Below are 27,246 nucleotides of genomic sequence, written 5' to 3'. Positions count from 1 at the left end.
TGAACTATTTATGTATATATGTATTTATTTATTTAAACTAAAGCTAGAAGATTAGAGGTAACAACTATGTGAACCATTCAATGATGAAGAAAACTACTTTACAGGATGGAACAGTAAGTGACAAAGAATTGTGGACTTCTGTGAGCAGAAAACCGCACACACTTGGAAACAGTACAGCAGGTTGATTCTGCTCAGATGACCTTAAAATTAAAAAGTAGATCTGTAAACCTTTCCCTGCTAAAAGAGAAGCATCAATTGAAGAGACCAACCAAAGATTACTACTTTGACATAAAGATAAATTACGTGATTTTTAATCTTATAGTGTCTTGGAGAACTTGGCAGTCCTTGGCAGAACCAAAAAAGAGAATTCTCATTTCTCGCTACTGCTGCACAGCTTATGAGTCAGGTTTCACCTCTTGATGTCATTAGAACAAACAGAATTAAATGTTAAAACACCGTATATATGGTTATGCATACTATAATGTCATTTTCTTTTCAAGCTAAAAAGTAGCCTATTCAGGCAGCTTAAAGTGCTTGTAATTTAAATTTAGTTCAATGTTTTTTTCGAGAAGAGGCTATTGATTTTCTTTCTTACCCATCTATCAGACCCCTATTTCATTTCCCTTACAAATTACCCTAAACTTCAGTGTCAATCATTTCAACACACGCCAAATTTTCTCACTCCCTTGTCCACCTAAACCACCAATGACTAACGTTGTATCAATGTAATCATCACTTGCCCTTATCCTGCTCCCAGATACCAAGTACCATTATGGAAAAGAAGACAAGGACACTAAATCTGCAACACTGCAAATTCATAACTCCTGTTTGTCTGGAAGGCTAAGGCTAATCAGCAATCCTTTTCCCCCATTCATCACTCTTTCCTTATCACCAGGTTTGATCACTCATCTCTAGAACCCAGACCCACTCCCTAACCAAGACTCTTATCAGGTAAAATATTTCACTTTGAAAAGCAGAATCTGTTCATTGTAACCCTAATTATCTATCTTTCTAAGCAGTCCAAATAGACTGCTCTGTATCTATTTCTTCATTTACCTACCCTCCATAAAGACCACTGTACATCAAGTACCTCCTCTTATATCTGTGCTCCTAGTTCCTTACCCTTGACCCAGTTTTTCAAAAATTTACCTTCCTATAAATTACTGTACTCTAGCTCTCCTTTCCATTACTACCAAACTTACTGAATATACGGTATCATCCCTACACTACCTCCCATGGTACTTTTAAAAAGTAATTTTGCATTTCAAACTTACAGAAGTTTCAAGAGCAGTACCAATGTCTTCCATCACTCAGATTCATCAACTATTAACAATCCACTGCATCAGCTCCATCACCACCTTTCTTTCCTTTCTCTCCATACAACACACACACACACACACACACACACACACACACACACCCATTAGTCTTTTTCTGCACCATTTAATAGTAGGCTGCAGACTTGACGCCCCGTCACTTCTAAATATCCCAGTGTGCCTTCCTCTAAAACAAAGACACATGTCTACCTAAGTTGGGAAATCAATATTGATAAAACTGCCATCCAATCCACAGGACCCATTCAAATTCTGTCAACTATCCCGATAATGTTCCCTTTTCCTTTTTGGCCTAGGACCCCATACAGCAACATGTTAAATTTTAGTTGTATTGTCACTTAAGTCTCTTCAATCTGGAGTATTTCCCTGAGGCTTTCTCTGTGTTTCATGTCCTCAGAAGTTCATAAAGAATACAGACCTTACATCTATAGGATGACCCGGAACCTCAGTCTGTCTAATGTTCATTAATGACCAGACCCAGATCATACTGTCTTGGTAGGAATCCCACAGACAAGATGCTGTGTTTTCCTCAGTGTACCACTTCAGAGGATACACAATGTCAACCCATCCCACCACTAGTAAAGTTAATAACTTTGTCTTGTTAATGTTTCCCATGTTTCTCCCCTGGAAAGTTGCACTTTTTCCCCTTTTAATTAACTTGGTATCTTGGGGGAACACATACAAGATTACGCTAAGATCTTCAAACCAGCATCTACCAGTCTTAGCCTCCCGCAATGACACACAAATGAATCAACCACCACTATGATAGTCGCCAAACCACCATTCTTTCTACAATTATCAGTTGGCATTCCACTGTAAATAGGAGTTTTCCCTTCTTTCTCACTTATTTATTTACTTATTTACATCAGTATAACCCACAGATGCCTACTTTAATCAGTGGTCATAAACAACTCAGTCAAGGTCCTATCCGTCCTCATGGAGCTTATTAGTAAGAAAATACAATAAAAGCTCATTTTAAAAAATAAGTTTCACACAGTGACAGATACTATAAGAAAAATATAGTAAGATAATGTGATAGACAATGATGGAGTATGAGGAAGGAAGGCAGTCAGGGAAAAGTCGCTAAGAAAGCAGTGTTTGAACAGAACTGCTAAAAAAGGAATCAGCCACAGGAATATTTTGAAGAAGACAATTCCAGGCAAAGGGAATAGCTAGTACAAAGGCTCTAAGCCATAAATGGGCTTTGCGAGTTTGAAACACAGAAAAAGACCAGTGTAAATGAAGCACAGTAGAAGAAGGGAATTTGTCTTACAGACATTTTTGTATATATCTTCCCTAACAGAAGTTTCTTACAAGAAAGGACATTATTCACTTCTGTATCTCTAACTGACTGGTTCATTCATTCATCTTTTTGTTGTTTGCCTACTGTATGCACCAGATACTCTGTAAAGCACTGCAGACCTAAAAAAGTTTAAGGAAAAGGCTTTGTTGTTAGGAAGCTCACAACTTAATAGAGACAGACCTCTAAACAAATTCACTGCAACACAGAGGACAACACAATACAATGAAAGTATGTTCAGTGGTAATACACCACATTCAGAAAATAGCCTATTTTTTTTAATTGTCAAGTTTTGAAAGATTAATCTATACCGTCTCTAATTCTTCAATTCCCAAACCTTCCTTTGTGCATTGCAATCTCACTTCTACCCCTAAAGCTAAAATAAAACATTTTTTCTTAAGTTCATTAATAGCCCTGCCAAATCCAAAAGATGCCTTTCAGTTCTAATTTTACTTTAGGTTTTTCTACCTTTCGTGAAATACTAATCTTTTGGCTTTTAAGACACCACTTCTTTTTCTATTTTTCTCCCGGCCTCTTAGGCAGCTCTTTCTCAGTCTTAATTATTGACTCCTCTCCTCTTCTTTAGTTTGCTTTAAAGTTGAAGTTTCAGCCTTTGTACATTACACATATGAGGTAAAAAAATCAATTTCCATATTCAACGATTCCCCAGTTCAATCTTCTAGCCTAGATCTCTCTCCTGAGCTCTCACAACCTGTTGAGCATTTCTATTTGGCAATCTATATAAGTATCTCAAATTCAACATGTCCCAACCTTCACAAACTTCTCCACTTAAATCCTTACCACAGTAAGTGACATGACTTTCTAACCAGTCACACAAGTTAAAAAACATGTCATTCCATACTATTCCCTCTCAATTCCTCCCTACATTCAAATGAACCTTTTAAATCCTAGAGATTCTATTTTTAATCTGTTAATTCCATCCCTACTTCCACTGTGAATCTTTCATGGATCACTGCTACAACCTTTTCACCAATACCTCCGTATAAAGACTTAGTTTCAATCCATCCTCTACAATAATGCCAAAGAGATCAGTAAAAAGAGAAATTCTGCTCACTCCTCTGTCTAAATCCATTACTTTTGCTCCATGCCCTCAGGAAAGACATCCCTTCATGTCACAAAAGAAACTTAATGATTTTGTCCTCCAACAACATCTCTAGCTCTTGCTCAGCAGTGGTCCGTATTTATTCTTTGCCATGTCCAATAATACACAATTGCATGTTAACGTTCTCCCAATGACTGTAAATGCCCTTCCCTAACTCTGGAATACCTAGCTCAGTTGAGGTGTCACTTCTCTAGGAATTTTCTCTTACCATCTCCTACCACACACTGAATTAGGTAGGTACCTCTCTCCTATAGTACACCTCAGCATCTTGTGCTGCCTCTAGCAAGCTTATCACATTGTATCAATATTGTGTGTTGACTCTCTGTGAACTCTCCAGTGGCAGATACTATGTCTGTCATTTCTATATCCTAAGCTTTTAGAACAGTCCGCCTCCTAAAAGACTGAAGTTCATTAAAGTAGTGCATAAACTTATAGTCTTTATTATAAATTACTCAATTTATATAAACAGTTTATGCTCTTTTGCCTTAATTTGAAGAGGTACATTTTATGTTTCTGAAAAAAGAGGGGAAATCTTTTTGTATGGTCCTCAACATACTTTTATGAGTGAATGGCTTACTACTGAGAGAATTCATTAACTCTGCTTTTCTTTGGCAAATATTATTTGACGCAATGATTCTGAAACCAAGTAAAAAAATTTTAGAAAACTAAGAAAGAGAGAGAATTAGGGAGTAGTCTGACTTGCTAATTATGCTACCTTCCTCCCTGGGTTCTTCTCATTATTCTACTGGGAAATGTCCATTACTAAAATATTCTACTACAAAATACTGGAAATTTTTCCTAACACAGAATTTCACTTATCAATCACAATGATTTCAATCTTGTACACAGCATTTATAAATAAGATTTTAGTTAGGTAAGAAAATAAAGTGGAAAGAATTCATTTAAATCCATCTATAAAATTAAGAGCAGCAAGTGAAACTTAATAACTGCTTCCTGTATATTTTGTTCTATACTAACTGCATGCATCATTTCACGCAATCCCACAAAAATTCTGTGGGACTGGTACTACTATTATCTATTTCCCTTCTTGTTTTAACAGCTGAGAACACTGTAGATTAAAGGGTGAGGTAATCTTTGTAAGCTGCACTGCTAGGAAGTGGTAAAGCTGTGAGTTGAACTACGAGCCCCCAATGCCAAAGCTGATGCTGTTAACCACAGGGCTATACTGCCTCTAGCTGTGCCTACCCAGAAAGGACTCAAAAGTCCCTTGGAATGAGTCCCTTGGAAAAAGCTTTCAAATATATCTAACACTAGGACTTAATAATAAGTGTACAATGTCTTCAGATACTGAATACATAAAAAGGAAATACTGAGCTGTCCATTACTGAATTGTTATTCTAATAAATAACAACAGTGTGTCACTCTCTCACAGGAATCTTTCATTGTTCAGTCATAATCTACTATCCTAAAGTCTTATCCTATCATTTTTCAAGACTGGTTTTCAAAGCAGTAGTTAGTGGCTAATGTGTTCCCAGTGGAATAAAATAACATGAATAGTAAACACATATGTACTCTAACTCGAGGTGATAATCATAAAAATACAAAGAAATTTTAAGTAACAGTGATCTCATATCTTTGCATTTCTTGTCACAAGGCAACATTTTGGAATTTGTAACTGCAAATCACCGGTAAAAAATTACAAATGAGAATATAAGTTTGGCACAATTAGCAGATTATATCACATACATAAAACATCAACATTTTTAGACTCTTGATAAGACCATATAAAATAGTACAGTGATAATTTTCTGCCTTTATTTATGTATCTTCAACTAAGGGAAAACAATCAGAAAATTGCTTCCCTCTTCACATATCATTCAATGCTCTTAAAAGTAGGAATTAAATATCTAGAACAAGGGCAGCAATTTTTTTCTGTACAGGACCAGATAACAATTATCTTAGGTTTTGCAGGCCATACAGTCTCTGTCGTAACTACTCAACTCTGCTGTTGTGGTACAAAAGCAACCACTGAGCATGCCTGTGTTTGAATAAAATTTTATTTACAAAAAAAAGGTGGCAAGCTGGATTTGACCCACAGGCAGTAGTTTACTAACCCCTGGTTCAGAGTGCTCGCCCAACTCTATGCCTATTACTCTACTAAATTCATGAGCCAGCAACAGTGTACTGTCTCACTGCATTTTTTCCCTCAAAAAGTTGTAGGAGATTATGTGTCTAATTCAAATCAACACATACACAGTGCTTCATAAAGTACGACAATCAAATGCTTACCATTCCTCTCATTTTCAAAGAAAGAATTCCCACAAGGTACTTTACAGACATCAAAAATTAAGTAAGAAGTTATATATTTTTTATAATCTCAGTGCAACGGCATAACTTAATACTCACCAAAATGAAGTATAAACACAATGTAATGTGTCTTTCCATTCTTTCAATTTATTATTATTTTTGAAAGAATCCTTTTAAACATTAGAGATGCCAAATTTACTTTATGTTTTGAGAGCTAAATTTAAATGATAATATACTGAACTCAAAAAGGCTGTAAGTAAGTTTCCATTACCATCTGAGAGCAAATTACTATTGCAGGTATATCAAGGACTTTAGCCAATACAGGGATAACTATTCCCCACTCTAAAAACAATAACCCATCAGAAAAATTTTTAAATTTCAGTTTTATTCTGCTTCATAGAGAACAGCAGAGATAAAAGAGAAGGTGAAAGGGAGAATACTAATGTAGGAAATAATCTGCAAACGCCTGAAGTGGATTCTACAACCGGGGAAAAGATATGTATGGAAATCCTTTCCCACACCCTGCCATTTAGCTGTTTCATAGAGGACTGGGTGAACGGGTAAAGGAGAGAAAGTAGACATAAATAAATCTCAGTTTACAAGCATATTTACTTAAAAGAGGAATCTATAATTGTTGTGACTGTATAAAATTCGCAGCTGCTCTCTTCGAAGACAGAGATAGGAATTTCCATGTTAACTTCCATTTCCCATTTAAAATTAGGAATCCTGTGAATGAGTGTATACCTTCAGCAGAGTATTTAATATAAGTAGTATTTAATGGTAAGTACAACCATAATAGTGTAGTAAGTATACCCTTAGTGGATATAATAGTTAAGGCACCTAAAAATAAATTGAAATATTTCCAAAAGCAATTTTCTCCCTTAAAGCTGAAAAGCTCTGTTTTCTCTGTTAATAAAAGAAACAGTAACAAACAAACCTAAGAGACTGAACACATGAGATACATTGAAGAATGAGGGGCTAAGGATAAAAGGTAGAAGGAGACAATGTCACATATGCTCAGAATTTTTTCTATCGCTGCTTTAAGGGAAATGTCTCAGAGTCCCCTAATTTGCTTAACACACTTTGGGTGAAATGTCCTTGGTTTAGAATTAAAACTACTGTATGACATTTTTAAAAAGGTCACACTGCATTATTTCATATAATGTTGGAAATTACACTTATCCATGAGGACCGTAATATAACTGTAACGGTGCTACAACATGTCTTTCAAGAATGTTCCAAACTTGAAGTCCAACCTTAAGTAAAACCTTCTGTTACAGTAAGCTAATTTACCTGAATTTCTAGTTTTTCATTAAAAGAAAAAACAAAGGTTTTATTTCAAAGTTCAACTTTAAGCAATGTTTCTGCAATTCCATATATGAATTAAGATAATACTTTAAAAACTACTTACAGTGGGCTTCCCTGGTGGCACAGTGGTTGGGAGTCCGCCTGCTGATGCAGGGGACACGGGTTCGTGCCCCGGTCCGGGAGGATCCCACATGCCGCGGAGCGGCTGGGCCCATGAGCCATGGCTGCTGAGCCTGCGCTCCGCGGCGGGAGAGGCCACAACAGTGAGAGGCCCGAGTACCGCAAAAAAAAAAAAAAAAAAAAAAAAAAAACTACTTACAGTAAATATCCGTCTGCCAGTTCGATCAAAAGTTACACAGTACACAGACGACAAGTGTCCAAGAATTCTTTTATGCATTTTCATGTGCTGATACACTGCAGTGGGAACCAGTCGCTCAAGCCTGTATTTTCCATTCAGCTTCCTTGAAAACAAAGTATCCGCTACCAAGAAAAGGGGGGGAAATAAGTATAATTCAGAAATTAATTTTCTTAATCATCCTCTTTTATGAATTCACATATTTCAGTTTCTCATATGTTGGTAAAAATAAAGATGCTTTCTAAGGTATATGGCTCCTAGTTAAAAGTCTTCAAAATAGTCCATAAGAGCGCATTATTTCACCTGAAATAAGTCAGGCACTATTTTCTTCACTTTACAAACAAGTAAATTCAGTTAAACGACCTGTCTGAAGTCACAAAGTAAGGCATGAAGCTAGGATTAAAACTCAGACTTCTATACTCTCTGGCTAGTGCTTTTTAAAAACCAGAATCACTTTATAAGACATTATTTCTTTCAAAGGCCCCTATGAGATAGGTTTTCTTACAAAAGCAGTTAAAACTGGATCCAGTGATTTTTACTTTTCATCAACCAGCAATTCGTGAACACTCTAAATATGACACACTGAATGATGTTTTTAAAAACTCTGCGACAAATGAAGACAGAGGAATAATCTGTTGCATTATTTTAAAAAAATAATTAAACTGGGGATCTTGCCAAAGACCTGCATAATGATTCCTTTTCTAGAACCTAGAGCTCTCTTTTTTCACCTCACCCATTTCAACCATCTTTCAAGACATGACTGAAATTTATCTTCTGTCCCAAAGGCTGAGAATGCTGACTCCAGCCCAAAATGTTCTTTTCCATCCAAATTACTACTGTACTTATTTTCTATACCAATAATTATAGACATAGAAGGCACTCAATAAATACTTGTTGACTGATCTGCAGGCACATTATTCACCTGTAGATTATCTTTAAATACAAGGCTTTCTTTCTGACTGTGACTGCCATCTACATTGGACAGAATAAACACTGGTTTCTCACTTAAATTTAGTCCCAAAGAAAATTAAATATATGTACAAAGTACTATTTAACCTAGGTTTAGAGCCTACAATTATGCCCTAAAGTTGATGAAATACGAGTATCTCAGACGTATCATAAAGAATCTCAGTGCTTATTATTTTATTCACATACAATAAATGTTTGGCTTACACTACATTTGCAAGCAAAAAGGAAAATCTTGGGGACTGGTGAGGAGATACGTAGAAGAATACTTTGCAGGTTCTAAAGCAATAATAATTCAAGGAATAATTACATTATGCTTATATGTTCTTTTACTACATCAATCATTTTATATTCTGATAGAGTACATCTCTTGCTGTTAACAGCATACAAGTCCTATGATACAATCTATTTCAACATCTGCAATATCTAAGACAAATGTTGAAAGTTGTTAATTAGCATATTTAGGCTTAAACTAGTTATATAATAACAGTGATTCAATAAGTTTCTAATAAACCCTGATACATTTTTCCTTATGCATAGAAATGGCCTGGTGAAAGACATCCTCCTGTGCTTTGGCTCCAAACTGATTTGGAGCAAAGATCACACAAAACCACAGGCATCAACTGTCCTGCCAAACGAGAACTCACATGATCTTATCCAAACACTGAGTATCAATGAATGACATCTCACTTATTGTCTGTTTTATAAGAAAATAAGTGATGACATGTAACACAAATGTTGACAGTGCTGCATTACCAAGACGTACTTTAATTCACTGCATACAAAATTTACAAAATTCTCAAAATGTCAAATTTTAAAAAAATATTTAACACTGCTCAGGAATAAAAATGATTATTGGAGATAACCACAAAATCAAAACCATTATTTTAATGATGATCAGGCACTTTTACATGTGTCAGATTTTTTTAGATGAATTTGTTATAAAGACTATTTATAATTCAGAGTTGATAAAGCAAAAAATACTTCCTTCAAGAGAAAATGTTACTACTCTCTTAAACATAGTTTTTACTGAATCTTTACCTAAACTCGGATTAAATCTTTATTTTCATTTTAAGAATCGACTGAGAAAAAGAACATCCCTTTCGAAAAGTTACTTTACAGTCAACGTTTCAAGTAAAACTTTTCAGAAACATTAAGTGAAATACATTTATAGTTAAAACTATATTCCACGCTTCCCTATATTTGGTTACCAATTAACTACTAGATATCTATACTGTGACTGCATAATAAGGGAAAAGGTACCTAGCAGAGTCCTTGCTCTCAACCAATTTACCAACTTGTACAACAGTACCAAAAGATATGACATACGGTATGTAGAGTTCCCAGGTAATAAGTTGGTGGTTCAAACTTGATACAGGGATTTAGAGAAGAAAATATAAGTATGGTTCAATAGTTGAAGTTCAACTGAGGAGACTGGACTTAAAGATGGCCTGACCAGGTCAAATAGGTAGAGAATTTTTATAAAGGAAGAGAGGAGGATGTTGCAGGACTCCCATTCAATGAACTCACATTTTCTTTTACTATACCATTTGCATAATGTCTTATCTCCCCTACCAGATCTTAAGTACCTTAAGGGCAGAAACTGTCTTATTTGTATTTCCTACAACTGAGTGTAGAGCCTTTTAAATAAAAAAGTATATAAACGAATCTCAGTTAATAATAAGAAACACAAGATGGTTCAATTAAATTTACAGTTTTATGGCAGAAAGGCAAATGGCAATCATTTACTTTCAAAAGAAACTCTTAATAGACTAATTGGATTTTTGAGTGAAAAGGAAATGTCTCTTGGATTATAGGAACTCCTTAAATTTTATTAAACTAGAACATCAATTTTTAAAACGAGCATGGTTAGACAGATATAAGAGGTCATAAAGGAATACGTTCTTTATATGACATTATTATACTTTTAACCTTAAATCAAGTAACATGTATGACTTTGGTTTAAAAGTACATTTATTTTCTTAAGTATGGTGATGTGAAATATTGTTAAATTAAGCCTGCCAAAGCAAATCTCTACCTTCTTCACTTAGCAAATTCTTTCTTACCCTCCAGGGCCAGTTTAAATGTCATCTCCTCTATTAAGGAGTGAATCTTAATTTTAAACTTAAAATTTTTAATTTTAAAAGCGACCTAACCGGTTGCCCTATAGTATCACTCCTGTGTTCAAAACTGCAATGTCCTTCACTTGATTCAGAATAAACACCAAATTCCTTATGCATCAGCCTACCAAGATCCTGCATAATCTTGTCCCCCATTACACCTCTCTGACCCCTTTACTTGGTCTGCTCCAACCATTCTAATCTCCCCCATTCTTCCAACACATCAGATATGCTCCCGACTTGGGGTCTTTGCACCCGCTGTTCCCCCGGCCAGAAAACTCTTCCCACATATAGCTAACTCCTTGACCTTCAAATCTGTCCTCAGATGTCTTGTCACCTTCTCAATGAAGCAGAACCTGATCAGCCTCTTGATAATTACAACCCACCCCCAACCACCACCCATTACTCCTGACCCGCCTCTGTGTAGCTTAGTATTTGTTCTTTTTCCATCACTTATCACCTTTTATTTGCTAATTATGTTCACTGTTTATTTCCTGCCTCCCCCCACTACAACGTAATAAGCTCCACATGGGCAGGATTTTTCATCTGTTTTGTTCTTTGATTGGCCTAAAAGCTGACAATGGTGGCTGGCACTTCGTTGATAATATATAGTTGGTGGATTTAATAAATTAATTACACGTCAATAAAATAATTTGGTTTAGGAAATAAAACAAAAATGGATTTCTTTATTGGACAGATTATGGATTCAAAGTATCTTGAAACAGTTCTTCATTTCAACTGCCCTGCTAAATTTACTTAATTTGGAAGCAAAGGGATAGGTAAAAATATTTACTCAATGTCTTCTGAGGGAACAGACCAGTAAAGAGAAATAAAAGTTCCAGAAATCACTGTTATCCATTTGATGTATTACTCTCTCTGAAGAGAGAAAAGGAGCAAAATTGTGAACAGTGTCATTTGTAGCAAATCACTCAGAACAGTCTTTGAAACAAAGTCTATGTGCACAAGTCTATAGAACTAATTACTGAAGATAAACAAAAGGCCCACGATTTCTTAAAGTTAGGTGTAACTACTGTATATAACTAGATATATCTAGCCAGTAGGGTCTTAACTGTTACTTCTGTGGATACATCCTAGGTAATAAAATGATAAATAAAATTCCCCCACAAGCCATTTCTTCCTAGTTCACACCAAATTATTTTTCAAGAATTGATTTATTTCTTTAATCATAATACTAATGCATACTCAATGTAGAAAATAAGAACATAAAGTCTACATAACTCTACCACCTAAAGCAATCACATAAAATTTTGCAGAGACTTCCCTCATAAACAGCATTTTAATAGCTACTCCATATTCCTTAATGAAATAAAAGCTAGGCTTTAAGTTTGACAGACTTGTATTTAAATTTGACACTGTGGAGATTTTAAGCAAGTTATTCTCTCTCTACTTCGATTTCTCAAGTTATACTTCCAGAAACATTTTCCACAAATATACTTGGTTTTCATATTATGCTATTCTGTGACATCTCACGATTTCACACTTACATAGCCAATTCTATCAATATTTTTCTTTTCTTCTGTAACTTGTTCTAGTACTTTAATATGAAGGTTCTTCTATCAGCCAATGGTACAATAAATACCCATTTACTTTTACTTTTTTGTGGTTTAAATTTCTCACTTAACTACTTAATGTATTTCGAGTTTTAGTATGTTACTAGGTGAGTCTCTAAAGATTCCCCTAATCAACTATTTGTTCCGGTCTTTTCACTAACTAATCCTTCTCTATTCAATTAAATTATCTTATATATATTTCTGTGCTAGGTTGCTGATGGCATGTCTATTTATATGCCACTGCCAAAATTTTTAATTTAATGGCATTTTAGCTTTTATCTGGCTATTCTTCTTCATGTGTCCTTTTAAAAAATCTTACTCCTGATTTATTATTATCTTATTTGAAGATGACTGAAAAGTTTTTAAAAAAACGAATTTGTTGGAAATATAAGTTTAATTTCATTCACTTATAAACAACTGACATCTGTTTATCCAGGAACACGGTACTTTGGTCCTATAGCTGGGCCAAAGTTTTCAATGCAGATGATTTTAGAAAAAGATAAACATAAGCAGATTTACTTCAGTTTTCCTCATTATACAAATCTGTATCATTTGAACCAAGTTTCACAGGGGAAAAAATGGGTAGCTGCCAGAAAAGAGCATCTGCAATAACCTTAGTGACTACATTTCTGAGCATATTAGAAAAATATGTGACAAAATCTCTGCATATAAGAAAGAACTAAAGCAGAAATACTATCACCTCCCTCCAAAAGGTTTCCTCCTTCTGACAGGTACTTTTTTTTCTTCCATTTTTTAAAGTTGAAGTATACTTGTTATGCAATATTATATGTCACAGGTGTACAATACAGTGATTCACAATTTTTAAAGGCTATACTCCAGTTAACAGTTATCATAAATATTGGCTATATTCCCTGTGTTGTACAATATATCCTATAACTTACTTTATGCATAAGCTTGTACCTCTTAATTCCTTACCCCTACGTTGCCCCTCCCCCTCCCTCTCCCCACTGGTAACCACTAGTTCACTCTATCTGTGAGTCTACTTTTTTTTTGTTATATTCACTAGTTTGTTGAATTATTTTAGATTCCACATATAAGTGACATCATACAGTATCTGTCTTCCTCTGATTTACTTCACTTAGCATAATACCCTCCAAGACCATCCTACTAAGTACTTTAAAAAAATGGAGGAATTCCCTGGCGGCCCAGTGATTAGGACTCCAATCTCTCACTGCTGAGGGCCCAGGTTCAATCCCTGGTCGGGGAACTAAAATCCCACAAGCCGCATAGCATGGCCAATCAATCAATAAACAAAAATTGACAAGGGCACATGGTGCAACTGCAATAAATTACCCAAGATCAAAATTGGTCATTGTTAAAAAAGATGAATTGGGAAAAATACTAAAATTACTACGAATTAACAAAAATGCACAAGTTAGGGTTTTTTTGCTATTGTTTTAACTCTTATGAACAACATAACATGCTATACAATATCTAGACCAGTAGGAAAGCTGTTCCGCCTTAACAATCAGAACTGGAGGGCCCAGGACTAGTGCCTACAACTTTTGCCAGCACATGAAAGCAGAGCCCAGCTGGCAGCGTAATGAATGCAAGGAGAGGCATGTGGCTGTAGACGCCAAAACGTGGAGAGTTAATGTTTGTGGCAGTAGAAGAATTAAATGAGGAGGCAAAAAGAAAGAGTATGTAATTTCAGAAGGTGCAACCTAGACCCTTTTCTGATAACAGGAAAAAGGGTACTCAGATAGGAAACATCAGAGTATTTTACTAGAAGATTTTAATTTTTAAAAAAATTTTTTATTAGATTCATTTTTGTACTATATTTTGATCAATGTTATTCTCTGATTCTGGTTAAAGAAAACACCTGGAAAGCTCCCAGAGTTTCTGTAAATAAAATGCAAAAGTAGTTGTAACTTGTAATTAATAACCATATAAACAGTTCCTAAATTAAAGTACAAAAGAGAATGGGGCTTCCCTGGTGGCGCAGTGGTTGAGGGTCCGCCTGCCGATGCAGGGGACGCAGGTTCGTGCCCCGGTCCAGGAAGATCCCACATGCCGCGGAGCGGCTGGGCCCGTGAGCCATGGCCGCTGAGCCTGCGCTCCGCAACGGGAGAGGCCACAACAGTGAGAGACCCGCGTACCAGCAAAAAAAAACAAAAAAGAGTGGATTCTGGATAATCAGTACCTAGATTTTATTTCAATCTCCACAATCTGTGTTAATAAAGGCTCTCCGAACTTTGGAAACCTACAGAACTAAAGTGAACTACAAACATTTTACTGTGCTTTGCTTTATTGCACTTTGCAGATACTGCTGCGTTTTATTTCTGTTTACAAATTGAAGGTTTGTGGCAACCCTGCATTGAGCAAGTCTACCGGCACCATTTTTCCAACAGCATTATTTTCTAAGACACCGACATTTTTTTCAGACATAATGCTATTGCACAGTTAACAGACTACAGTACAGAGTAAACATAACTTTTATATGCATTGGGAAAACAAAAAATTTGTGTGACTTGCTTTACTGTGATATTCACTTTATCACGGTGGTCTAGAACCCAACCCGTAATATCTCTGAAGTATGCCTGTACAAAAATAATGATAAACAGGTAAGCAAGACCATGTGAAAACAAATTCTAAAATGATTTACCTCTTTAGACAATAATTAGTTTTCCCAACAAAATAATGCTACATATATCCATGATCAGGCACTCACAGGGCAATTTCTATAGAAATAACCTTCCAAATTCACTACGAGTCCAAAAAGTTGTCTCTACATGGTGTTGGTGATTTCCATTAAATAAAGTATTGTGTGGTATAAGGTATTTGCTAACGCGTGAAATTACATAACATTTTATTTTTGTTAAAGAATCACAAAAATGTTGGAATGAAAAGGAGATGATGCAACCGTGCAGATCACAAAAAAACAGCTATATAATTTTCTAAAAAAGAAGTTATGCTAAAGCCAAGAATCACCTATCTTGAGAAAATGCATATAAAGGAAGACAAAAGTCACCAGGGACTGAAGCTAGAGAGAGAGGTTCTTACTGGGACTTCAAGAATCTGATAGAAAAAAAGTCTTATCTGCTGTGCTTGTGGTGGGGAGAAAAAAAAAGCTGTGGAAAACTATTATGATGTGTAGCAGATCTGGAAAATAATAGCTAATATATACTGAGTACTTTACTACATGCCAGGCAGTGTTCAAGGAACTTTACATATATTCTCATTTAATCCTCACACATCTTTTAACATGGCTACTACTATTACCTCCTTACTGGGGATATTCCTTACCAATAACAGAACTGAAGGACAAAACGTAACTTTCCCAGAGGTGAAGCCCAGGTTTGAATTCAGGCTGTTTGATTCCAAAGAGTGCACTCTTACCATGCTGGCTAGGTAGACAAATATTAGAAAAAAAGACTGAGAGGAAACATGCAAAAATATTAATAACGGACAACCAGTGAGACTGGTTATTTTTTGAGCTGTTCTATTTTCCAAGTTTTTTCTATTGAGCATATATACATCCTGATTAATTTTTTATTAAATAAAGTATAGCTCAATCTACCTCGAGGAGGTCAAAAGAGCAATATGAAAAATATGAACTGTCTAAGGAGATTAACTTAAATTCAAGACTGATAAAAACAGGTCCAGGGATAAAGACGCAAGGAATTCAAACTCATTTAATCATAAAAAAGGAAAGAAAGTATATTAAAGTATTTGAATGTATACTACACTACAGAGAATAACCATTGCCTATTTGACCATAGACTGAATGACATGCTACAAAGAATTCACATCTAGTCTGATTCGAAAGCCATAAAATACAAAGGGCCATCAATTTTGGTTATAAGTTTTGTTTCTAAAATCTTTCCCATTAAGTTTTTTTTTTTTTTTTTTTTTGCAGTATGCGGGTTTTTTTTTTTTTTTTTTTTTGCGGTACGCGGGCCTCTCCCGTTGCGGAGCACAGGCTCGAGACGCGCAGGCTCAGCGGCCATGGCTCACGGGCCCAGCCGCTCCGCAGCATGTGGGATCTTCCCAGACCGGGGCACGAACCTGTGTCCCCTGCATCAGCAGGCAGACTCTCAACCACTGCGCCACCAGGGAAGCCCTCCCATTAAGTTTTTAAAGTAAAAGATGTCAAAGGTAGTTTAGGTTCAATTTTATTTGGGAAGGAATCGTATAAGGAGGAACTTCTAACATTTAATTCTCTTTAGAGCCACAACTGAAAAGTTCGCCACAATAATTCTTCTGGGGTTACTAATATAGATATTAGTAGGAAATTACAACCAAATATTCATAATTTGAGGGCCAGAGATAATCTGGGAAATAATTCAACACAGGTTGGTTAATTTCTACAGCACCATCTGGTCTCTTTATCATACTACACCAGTAACTAGTAAGGAAGCAACATATGAACAAGACAAATAAAATGCTGAAACGGTAACTATAATGAACAAAAGTCCCAACTTTAAAGTACAAGGGATCGCAACATTTGAAGGAAAATCCTGTAATTAGCTTTTCTGTCCACAAAATAAGGCAGGGGGAGGCAAGAGAGAATGCAAGAGTAAAGGGAAATAATTACCTGGGTGACATAACGCCCAAGAGAGCCTCTCTCCTTGTTTTACAACTGTATCTAAAGTAATTAGTATGCACAGGAGCTGCCCTCCAGATCTCTACATATTCAATTCAATGTTTAGCTGCAACTCCCATTTGAAAGACACCGTGTTTCTTAAGATTTAGCGGGTATCACAAATAAGAATAATGTCTGAAAAGAACTCAAAAAGTAACTGAAATAAAATACAGAAAGTGAAAAAATGATTTCAAGAGTTAAGCAAAAAATATCATAAGCCAAATACCAAAATAAGCACTAAAAAACCAAACCAAACAAAAAAACAGACATTACAATTACTAGGATGGTAATTTACTAGAATTTTACAATTGCTTGATTTGTATTATTCTTCCTCCTCATTTCTTTCCTGGAAACTAGTGTGATGATACAGAAAATACTACAGTGGTATAATATTTTCAGTTTTAAATATTTTAAAATATTTTAATAGTTATTTCAATAAAAATTCAATTTTTAAAAAGTTAGTTTTGTTTTTTTCTCCCCAAACATTTTAATCATTCAATTTTGAGTCAACGAACATTTATAGAGCACCTACATGGGCCAAGTATGAGCTAAAGGATATAACAGAAAAAGAAAAGACAGAACTTACCGTCATGGAGATTGCAGTTTAGCAGGGAAGAAAGACATGAAACAAGGACTTATAACAATGATAAGTGTCATCAAATAGAAGGTACAGGGAAATCCTGAAATATACAGCAGAGGGTCCTAAACATATAGGGCAGGAGGATATCAGGGAGTCAGGGTAGACTTCTCTAAAACACTGACATTTAAACTAAGACCTGAAAAATGAACAGCCAGAGAATGTTAGTGGGAGGGGAGAATATTCTACCTAGGTGGAGGGAAGAGCATGTGCAATGGTCCGAGGCTGCAAAGAGCATAACACTCAAGCTACATAAAGAAGTCGGGTGTGACAAGCCCACGGAGCACAAAGGGGCAAGCATCAAAGAGAGACCTTCTTGGAGAGACCAAGAAGGTCGAAGGCGGACTGCAAAGTGCTTTCTAAGCTATGCGAGGCATTTTGGGCTATTTCCCGAGGACAAAAAGTTGAAGTTTTTTAGGGAGAAAGAAGTGGGAGTAATATAGTAAAAGATTTGCTTTGGGATAACTACAGTTTTATCTCTTGACTACAAAAAGAACAGATCAGAAGGTATATAACTAAAAGCAAAAGGTGATTTTACAAAAGAAATCAGAGGGTTCCAAAAACAAAATTTCATTTTAGAAAATCTTAAATCAGTGCGCCAACAAGATTACAAAGGTTTTCTCACGGAACTATTTTCTCTCAAATTTAAGTATTTATCTGGCAAGATATAAACTTGAGAGAACACACCATGTTTTATTGTTTCTAGAGTTCTTATACTGGGGCATAATTCAAAAGGCTCCTATCCCAAGTCAACAAATGGATACAGGTGGTAACAAGACTAATGGATAAAGAATTTCACAGGGCTTCCCTGGCGGCGCAGTGGTTGAGAGTCCGCCTGCCGATGCAGGGGACACGGGTTCGTGCCCCGGTCCGGGAAGGTCCCACATGCCGCGGAGCGGCTGGGCCCGAGCCATGGCCGCTGAGCCTGCGCGTCCAGAGCCTGTGCTCTGCAACGGGAGAGACCACAACAGTGAGAGGCCCACGTACCGCAAAAAAAAAAAAAAAAAAGAATTTCACAGAACAGGTAAAAAGGTGCTATATAAATGTGATATAAAGTTCAATGCATAAGAAGATCAGAAACAAAATAACCAGGGATATAACTCAGTTAGTTACTACCTCTCTTAAGTTTCAGTTTTCTCATTAATAAAGTAGGGGTATCTTGCAGAGTTACTATGAAAAGCAAATAAAACAAAACGTTTTGTAAACTCAAAGGTACTATGTACTAACATCTATATTTACTGTCCTTAAACAGTCAAATCGTCAGATGTTATAAATGCAAATTTTACTGAACAGTTTTTCTTTTATTTTAAAGACTTTTGTGGGAGATCATTTTTCCCCTACATCTCCCTTAAGGAGCTGAACAAATTGCTGCTGTTTATGTAAATATCTACTCAGCCTAATCATGGACTTCCCAGTTTTCAAGATGTCTAGGAAGATGTTTAATCCTTAACTTCAAAGGTTCCCTGAAGGAATTCAAAATAAACAGAGACTTTATGAAGAAAATATAATAACTTGCTTCACTTACAGAGCTGTGAAATTTAACATCAAACCCAATAATCAATCTGGAAAAATATATGATGCAAACTAAAAAAGGCAATGGCCAGTGCTTCCTAATTACTACTGAAATTACTTGCCAGACACATCACAAGGGGGGGAGGGGGGGGAGGGGGAGAAGACCTCTCATCACATCTATAACCTAAAAACAAATTTCATCTTACGATTTACAAAAGAAAATAAAACACAGCTACAAGAGCAACAATTTAAACTCACCCAAGGAAACTGTCATTCTTCAAAGTGCCTTCCCTTTTTTGGTCAATCATAATTTGAAAAGAAATTTAAGCAAAAGAAAAAAATGTAAATAATAATGTCTATTTTATATATTTGGTATTTTGGCATAATAAACATTAGCTTTATTTCCCTTAAAAACCAAAATGCAAATACATTTTAGTAGTCTCCCACAGCTACCTGTTCTTAGGAAGCAAAGAAAAGAAGAGGTGGGCAGGGGAGGGGGTAGGGAGAAGAGAGTTAACAAAACAAAAACCTGTGACAAGTGAAAACCTGAATGTCATTAACTTTTCTTGTTCCACCCCAGTTCATCAATTACAGCAACTACATACTGCCTCTTTAATACTTACTAATGCTGATGACCTAGGTCTATAAAGAACAATAAAACGTAACCTCTACCCTCCAGACCCTAAAAGTAGTCAGGAAAACAAATGTAAATAAATGCGTATCATCCAGGGGACAGATTAAAAAACAAAAACCAAGACCCTCTCGCACTCCCCAAAAAATATATATATATACATATATAGCTAAATCAGAAATTGTTAAAGAACAACACAAATTATAAAACTATATAACTAGAAAAGCAGAAGACTAAAATCACAGAAGAAAATGAGTTCTGGAAGAAAAAATGATTACTGAGAAGATAACAGATTGAAATAAATATATTCAAATAAGTGATGAGTAGAACACCTAACTAAGGATTAACGTATGGATCGTACAGAAGGCAGGAAAAGGAACAAGACTGAATAGGAAATATTAGGGAAAGAATGAACAGGAAAGAGTCCACAGATTATTAGAATCTTATGATTTACTGAATTATATGCCAAATATTAAATTAGACATTATATGCTGAAGCTCAAAGGTTTATAATAACATAAAACAATCTTTCTAATACTTTTGTAAGAAATATAGTCACATAAGTAAAAAATTAACCCTGCAACTCCAGATCCTAGCTCAGTGCCAGATATGTTAAGAAATTAGCAGTTGCAGAGTTAAGTCAAATACAATATTGGAAATATGGCAAAATATAACAGTGAAAATGAGAAGGGAAAAGAACCTTCTCTTTAAAAACGTACTCAAGCTTTATCAGCAAAATAATTCATTTTGCTAAATGATAATTACAGAAAGAAAGGGCAGAAAGTAACATTTATCGTTGCCTGCTTTGTGCCTCAAGCCTCACTTTGCTAACTCATTTAAGCCTCCAAATAACTGGATATGGTAGATATTATCTCCGTTTTACAGATGAGAAGGTTGAGAGGCTGAAAAGTTAAACAATTTGCCTAAGGCCACACATGTTGAACATAGTCAAGATTTATACCTAATTTTAAGTGAATATTTGCTGCCTTTGTTCAAACTACTTTCCTCAGAGAAAACCAGAAATGTGGACAAGCTTTAAAACTCCTTTTACTGTACGGTACTCCCCCCCCTTATTCATGGTTTCTCTTTCCATGGTTTTAGTTACCTGTAGTCAATCATGGTCCGAAAATATTAAATGGAAAATTCCTGAAATAAACAATTCCTAAGTTTTAAATTGCACACCACTTGGAGTAGCATGATGAAAAACTTTTCACCCTCCAGGTCCATGCTACCCAGGATGTAATCATCCCTTTACCCAGTATATCCTGGCCATTTAGTCACTTAGTAACCATTTGAGTTATCAGATCCTGTGGGCTATCAGATTGACTGTCCCTGGTATTGCAGTGCTTATGTTCAAGTATCCCTTATTTTACTATTAATGGCTTAAAGCGCAAGAGTAGTAATGCAGGCAATTCGGATAAGCCAAAGAGAAGCTGTAAAGTGCTTCCTTTAAGTGAAAATTCTCAAGTGAGTAAGGAAAGAAAAACAAAAAAATCCTGGGAATTCCCTGGCAGTCCAGTGGTTAGGACTCGGTGCTCTCACTGCCGGGGCCTGGCTAAGATCCTGCAAACCCAAGTGGCGTGGGCAAAAAAAAAAAAAGAAAGAAAGAAAAAATCCTATGCTGAGGTTGCTAAAATCTACAGTAACAATATTCTATCCGTGAAATCGTGAAGAAGGAAAAAGAAATTTGTGCTAGTTTTGTTGTTAGACTTCAAACCACAAAAATTATAGCCACACTGTGTGATAAGTGCTTGGTTGAGGTTAAAAAAAAAGGCATTAAATTTGTACAATAAGATATTTTGAGAGAGACCACATTCACAAAACTCATTACATTATAGGTGACCACTGAACAACATGGATTCACTTATATTAGGATTTTTTCAATAAATATTTACTATAGTATTATGTAATTGCAGGGGATGGAGATGCTAGAGCCCCTAACCCCTGCACTGTTCAAGGGTCAACTGTATATTGTTGTAACTGTTCTATTTTATCATTAGTTATTGTTGCTAATCTCTTACTGTGCCTAATTTATAAATTAAACTTTATCAGGTATGTATGTATAGGAAAAAACATAGTATATATAGGGATCGGTACTATCTGAGGTTTCATGTAACCACTGGAGGGTTTAGAACATATCCACCATGGATAAAGGGGAACTACTGTATAGGCTTTTTAGCATTAATTGGATGTTTGTGTAGTAAAGCTGTTTTTCAAGGCAAAGCTGTTTCCTTACACGCATACATTTTTAAGAAGCAGGTTCCCTAATACTCCTTATTTCCACTCACCAAGACTGCAACCGTGCTGCAGAAGCAACAAGTAAAATAACAAACATATGGAAGTACCTAGGCAAAACAACATAAAAGATGAAAACTGGAAAATCTAGAGAGAAAAAGTTTACTTCGTTAACATGGTAAACCTAAGAAAAGTGCAAACAAGGCAATTAGCAAATGACTGCTTTAATTTAATACAATCTTTTCCACAAGATAAACATGCATTAAATGAATCTCCACATTTAACTTTAAAAACAGACTTAATGTATCTAGGTATCTCCTTTCCTATTTTCTCCCCCCACCATGTCACTTACTATTGAAGTAGGGTTGTTTATCACAGGCAAATAAATACAGAATAAACTAAATCTGAAAACAGGCATAATATGGGTAAGGAAGTAAGAAAGGACAGTACCAGAGATCTGTTAGTACCTTTGAAAATAAACGTGGCCATGCCAAGTACACATTCACAAATCTTCCACAGAAAATTGAAACTAGTGATAACAACGGACTAGTAGTATCTTTTGGTTTTCTTGCTTTCGAAAACATTATTAAAGGAGGTTGTAAAGGGCTGGAAAGGAGCCAACCACTTTGGTTCTCCTGCCCTGAGACTGAATTCCAGTTCAATTTTCACCATTTACATCAAATAACAGGAGGTACAAAGTAGTCAGGATTTATAAACAGGTAACAAAATACAACAGGATAAGAAAGCACTGAGATAAACTCAAGAGTTGGTTTTGAAATTATACAGGTATGGGGTTTAATATTCCAAGTGTAATGAATTGATAACCCAGTTCACTAATAAACCTTGATTTCCTAAAAATCAGTGTCTGGGGGTTTTGCTTACCTCAAAGCTATCCTTGGACCAAGTCTCTCTTCTTCCAACCACCTATATTCTGTTTTTTACCCCCTACCACTTCTGAACTTTTCTTGTCCCACTGCAGTTCACCAATTACATCAATTACCTATGGCCTCTTTATTTAATACTAATGCTGAGGAGTTGGGTGTACACAGAGCACTAAAACGTAATTTCCAACCTCCAGAACCTAACAGTATAGTAGGAAAAAAAAGGTAAATAAATAGCCATGACTATGTGATAAAAGCTACAGTAGAGATTTGTATAAGCACTTAATCCTACCTGGTTACATTTAGGTTTTAAAGGATGAACAGATAAATGTTCATAGAATGAGGGACATTGCAGAGAGAAAGGGATCAAGACAAATGGCTGATTTTAAGAACTGCCCAATAGTTATACAAAGCTATAGCACAAAGTATAGGTGAGGAAAAGGTGGGAAAAGGTCAGTTTTGTGAGCCACATTACAGAGTTCAGACTATTCAGTCACTGGGGAAAAGGAGGCATGACATGATCACATTTGCATTTCAGAAAGTTCAGAGCAGTGGTTCTCAACTGGAGGCAATTTCACCCCAGGGTCATTTGGGAATGTGTGGAGACATTTTTGCTTGTCAAGATTTCAGGAAAGGAATTGCTACTAGCATTTAATGGATACAGGCAGGGATGCTGATAAACATCCTACAATGCACAAGACAGCCGATTACAAAAAAGAATTATGTGGCCCAAAATGTAAACAGCGCTGAGGTGAAGAAACCCTGGTTTAGAGCTAAGTCCTAGGGTAGAGGAACAAGACTGGAGGCAGTAGATCAGGTAACCTGTAAGTTCTAGGAAAGCAGAGCCCATGTTCTTCTTTATCCTGCAACTTCAGATCTAACCCAGTATCAGATATAATGTAGGGACTCAATATTTACTTGCTAAGTGAATGAATGATGTAGAGCTCCAAGCAAAAAGTACCAAGGCCCAACATGTGGCTATGGCAATGGTAATGGAAAACAGATTCAAAAGACTGGAACAGAATATATAGGCCTTACAGGAAAAAAAATCTGAGAAAGGAAAATCCAATTTACCATCACCCTGAACTTAAATGATCTTCTGAGTTACAGCAAAAAGTTCAATTTAAAAAACTGAGCAAACCCTAAGTGCAGTATGGTATTCTGGACTGGATCCTGGAACAAGAAAAGGTAATTAGTGGAAAAATGTGGTGAGATATGAATAAGGTCTGGCGTTTAGTTAATAATAACGTACCAATGTTGGTGGAGCAGTTTTAAGAAATACCAGGTAATATAGGTCTATAACATTAGGGAAAACTGTAGAAGGGGTATACAGGAGCTCTTTGTGCAACGTTTCAGCAACTAATTTCTTATTTCAAAATTAGAAGTTTGTTAAACAAAAAAACAAGACCCTATTTCCCAAATGTATCAAAACTTAAATATCTGAATCTACATTAAACATTTCAACCCATATTTTATGAAAAACTACAAAGCTAAGGTTTTTTTCTTATTTACATTGATCCTTGGTAATACTACATTGGCCAAGGAAAGAGCAAGGAAAATTTTTAGAGGTAGCCAGACAGAAAATGGCAGAGCAATCAACAAAATAAAATACGAACGTTCATATTAAAAAAAAAAAAAAATCTTCTGACTCATACTCTGTGATAACTTGAAACGATACACTGTATCACTATGCAGGCAAACTATTCTGCCAAAAAGCCTACTGAATTTTTCTTTCCATTACCATCTAGTCAAACTTTTATAGCAATGACAGGACATCCAAGATTGTCACCAAGGTGAACTGACGAGACACGACACTAAACTATGACTATTAATAAGTAGAGTCGTTTTGATTAGTCCATCTTCTCTTTAGAGATGTCAAAAACTATGTGTGAGTATAAAACAAGAAAGCAGGTAAAACTGGCATTCTAGTACAGGTGTTTTTTTAAATATAAAGAACACTTTCCTGAAAATTTGAATGGGAAGAAAATTTATCATAAACTTTAAAAATGAAATAAAACTCTTTCAGAAAGGTACAATTACCTGCCTGGTAATTAATTCTATTACCTCAATATATTACCTCAATATACCAGTTGTGTCACTCTGATGTGACACAAAACTCAAGATATTTTTGCCATATTTACATCCCCTGTATCCATGTCAGCAATATTTACTGATCTGACCATAAATGACCTGGTCTAAAATTTTTTATCTGACTTTATAAATATTTGGTATCTTTTTCCAAAAAGTGACTAATACCAACTTTCTTGAGTAGCCAAGTGTTACTACTAGCTAACTGAGAATAAGGCATAGCATAATGGGAGTCACTGTGGCTTCACGACTCACTAAATGTGTAACCTTGGTCAAGTCACCAAACCTTTTCATGCCTCAATTTCCTTCTCTGTAAAGTAAGAATATTTCCTACCTACAGACCATTTAAGGTTTTAAAAAAAATAAATGGAAAATGGTTAGAGTAGTGACTAGAACAGAGTAATTACTCACATAGCAAATGTTAAGAGGGAAGTTATTTACTATCAACCATTTTTGCACTTTCATTGCCTACCACAGGGCTGCTTGACAATGTGTTGAAAGAACAATGTAACATATTCCCCTTATTATATGCATTTTTTCAAAAAGAGGATAAACTTTTCCCTAGAGGGGAAGCTCCTATTAAATTTACCTTCCCCTTCTTTCAAGAAAACTGTTCAACCTCCTAGCATAATGTTCCAAGTGAAAATAAACTCTAGTGTCTCAAATCCTTTGTTGTTTCAATAGTTGTTCGTTATAGTAAGACTATACAGAAATCATTATTTAACCAGGACAATTGTATGTTGAAAAAAAAAACATCATCCATGATTACCCACCATACAAACATAGCATACCTTTGGAAAACAGGTTAGAGAAAACTATCCAGAATGCATCAGAGAAAAAGATGTAAATCGTAAAAGAGAGGGTAAGGGAGAAGAAAAAGTGGGAAGGTCTAGCATCTGTTTAACTGGAGTCCCAGAGGAGAGAACAGAGAATGAAGCAGACATGATATTTTAAAAGACAATGGCTGACAATTTTCCAATGCCAACAAAAGACATTACAGATTCTAGAAGCCTAATAAATCTCAAGCCTGATAAATAGAAAAAACTGACACTAAGACACAGCACAGTCAAACTGCAGAAAACCAACGAGAGACAGAAAATCTTAAAAGCAGCCAGAGAAAAAGAGATCATCTTCCCAGCAACAGTTAGATTTAAACCCAAATGTATCAATAATTGCAATATGAAGGACAAAATGTCCCAGGTGAAACACAAAATCTGTCATATTGTATTTTTAAAAAACAACTTCTACGCTATTTTTTAAGATATGGAAAATAAAAGGATACAAAAGGGTTGAAAATAAAACAACAGAAAAAGATATTCTATATAAACATTAAATGAAAGTTATACAAAACTGTAATACTGATGAATTATAAAACAGTAATACTGACTGTAATTATCCCAAAAAGGAAGAAATAAGTATAATTTGGATAGGTGGAAGAAAGAGGGAGAATAACATTTCTGGCTAGGCAGGAGGGTAGGGATAGGAGAGGAGGCTATGATGAAAACACGAAGGTCTCTGAAAGTCAGAAGTATAGACTTGGTGGTAGAGGAACTGCAACACCATTAAAATAGCATAAGCTACCTCATATACCACCTTGAGCAGAAGAGTGACATATTAAATAAGATTAAAATTACAGTGTTATGCAGTATGACCTGAAAGGGAGAGAGGGAGAAGACACCGGAAGCAATACTAGTTTGAAGGATGCTATAGTAATTCGGGAAAGACAAGGGCCTTTTCATAGTAGAGGTAAAAGGGATGAATCTAGAGGCCATTTCAAGAGGAAGACCTATCTGCATCAGTTTTCCTCCTTTGAAATTTTAAAGCCAAAAAAAAAAAACATGACTACTCATAAAAATAACAAAACTATTTTTGTTTTCCATCAGTACAACTAATCTGTATTATGGTAACAGTTGCCCATTAAATCAGCCTAATGATATACATCTTAATAAACAATTTTTTGTAAAAATACCAATGAGCTAATTAGCTTAGATAGGTACAATACATACAATCCATAATTACACATTATTATGACTTCTTCACTATAGATTACTAACATAAGAAAAAAATTCTGAGAGCTTTTTCCTCTTTGAACGCTAACGTACATAATATGAAATTCTCTGACTTCGCAGCAAGTAAAAACATTTTTATTTTCAAAAGCTCTTTACCGAGAGGATATCAACTTGGTAATGAACTCAAACAACTCACCAATGCTGGGTGGGCTACCATAGTTAATTGGTGACTCTGGTGGTCTTCCACAATGCAATGCCGCCAGAGCAGATCCTTTCCACACAACATGCTTGCAGCCTATTAAA

At 35.6% G+C, this 27,246-nt stretch overlaps 1 protein-coding gene across 1 annotated transcript in view; it reads right to left on the bottom strand.

The window, feature by feature from the left end:
• The window catches only part of PHIP (pleckstrin homology domain interacting protein), a 122,689-nt gene that overhangs the window by 80,959 nt on the left and 14,484 nt on the right, over positions 1-27,246 (bottom strand). The window contains exons 6-7 of the mRNA XM_065888990.1: positions 27,140-27,238; positions 7,653-7,813 (exon numbers count right to left, since the gene is read on the bottom strand). Of these exons, the coding sequence (XP_065745062.1) occupies positions 7,653-7,813; positions 27,140-27,238 (260 nt within the window). The remainder of the gene's footprint in view (positions 1-7,652; positions 7,814-27,139; positions 27,239-27,246) is intronic.

This window comes from Phocoena phocoena, chromosome 12 (genome assembly GCF_963924675.1).
Source record: "Phocoena phocoena chromosome 12, mPhoPho1.1, whole genome shotgun sequence".
Taxonomy (NCBI): Eukaryota; Metazoa; Chordata; class Mammalia; order Artiodactyla; family Phocoenidae; genus Phocoena; species Phocoena phocoena.
This window is presented reverse-complemented; position numbering and strand designations above follow the sequence as displayed.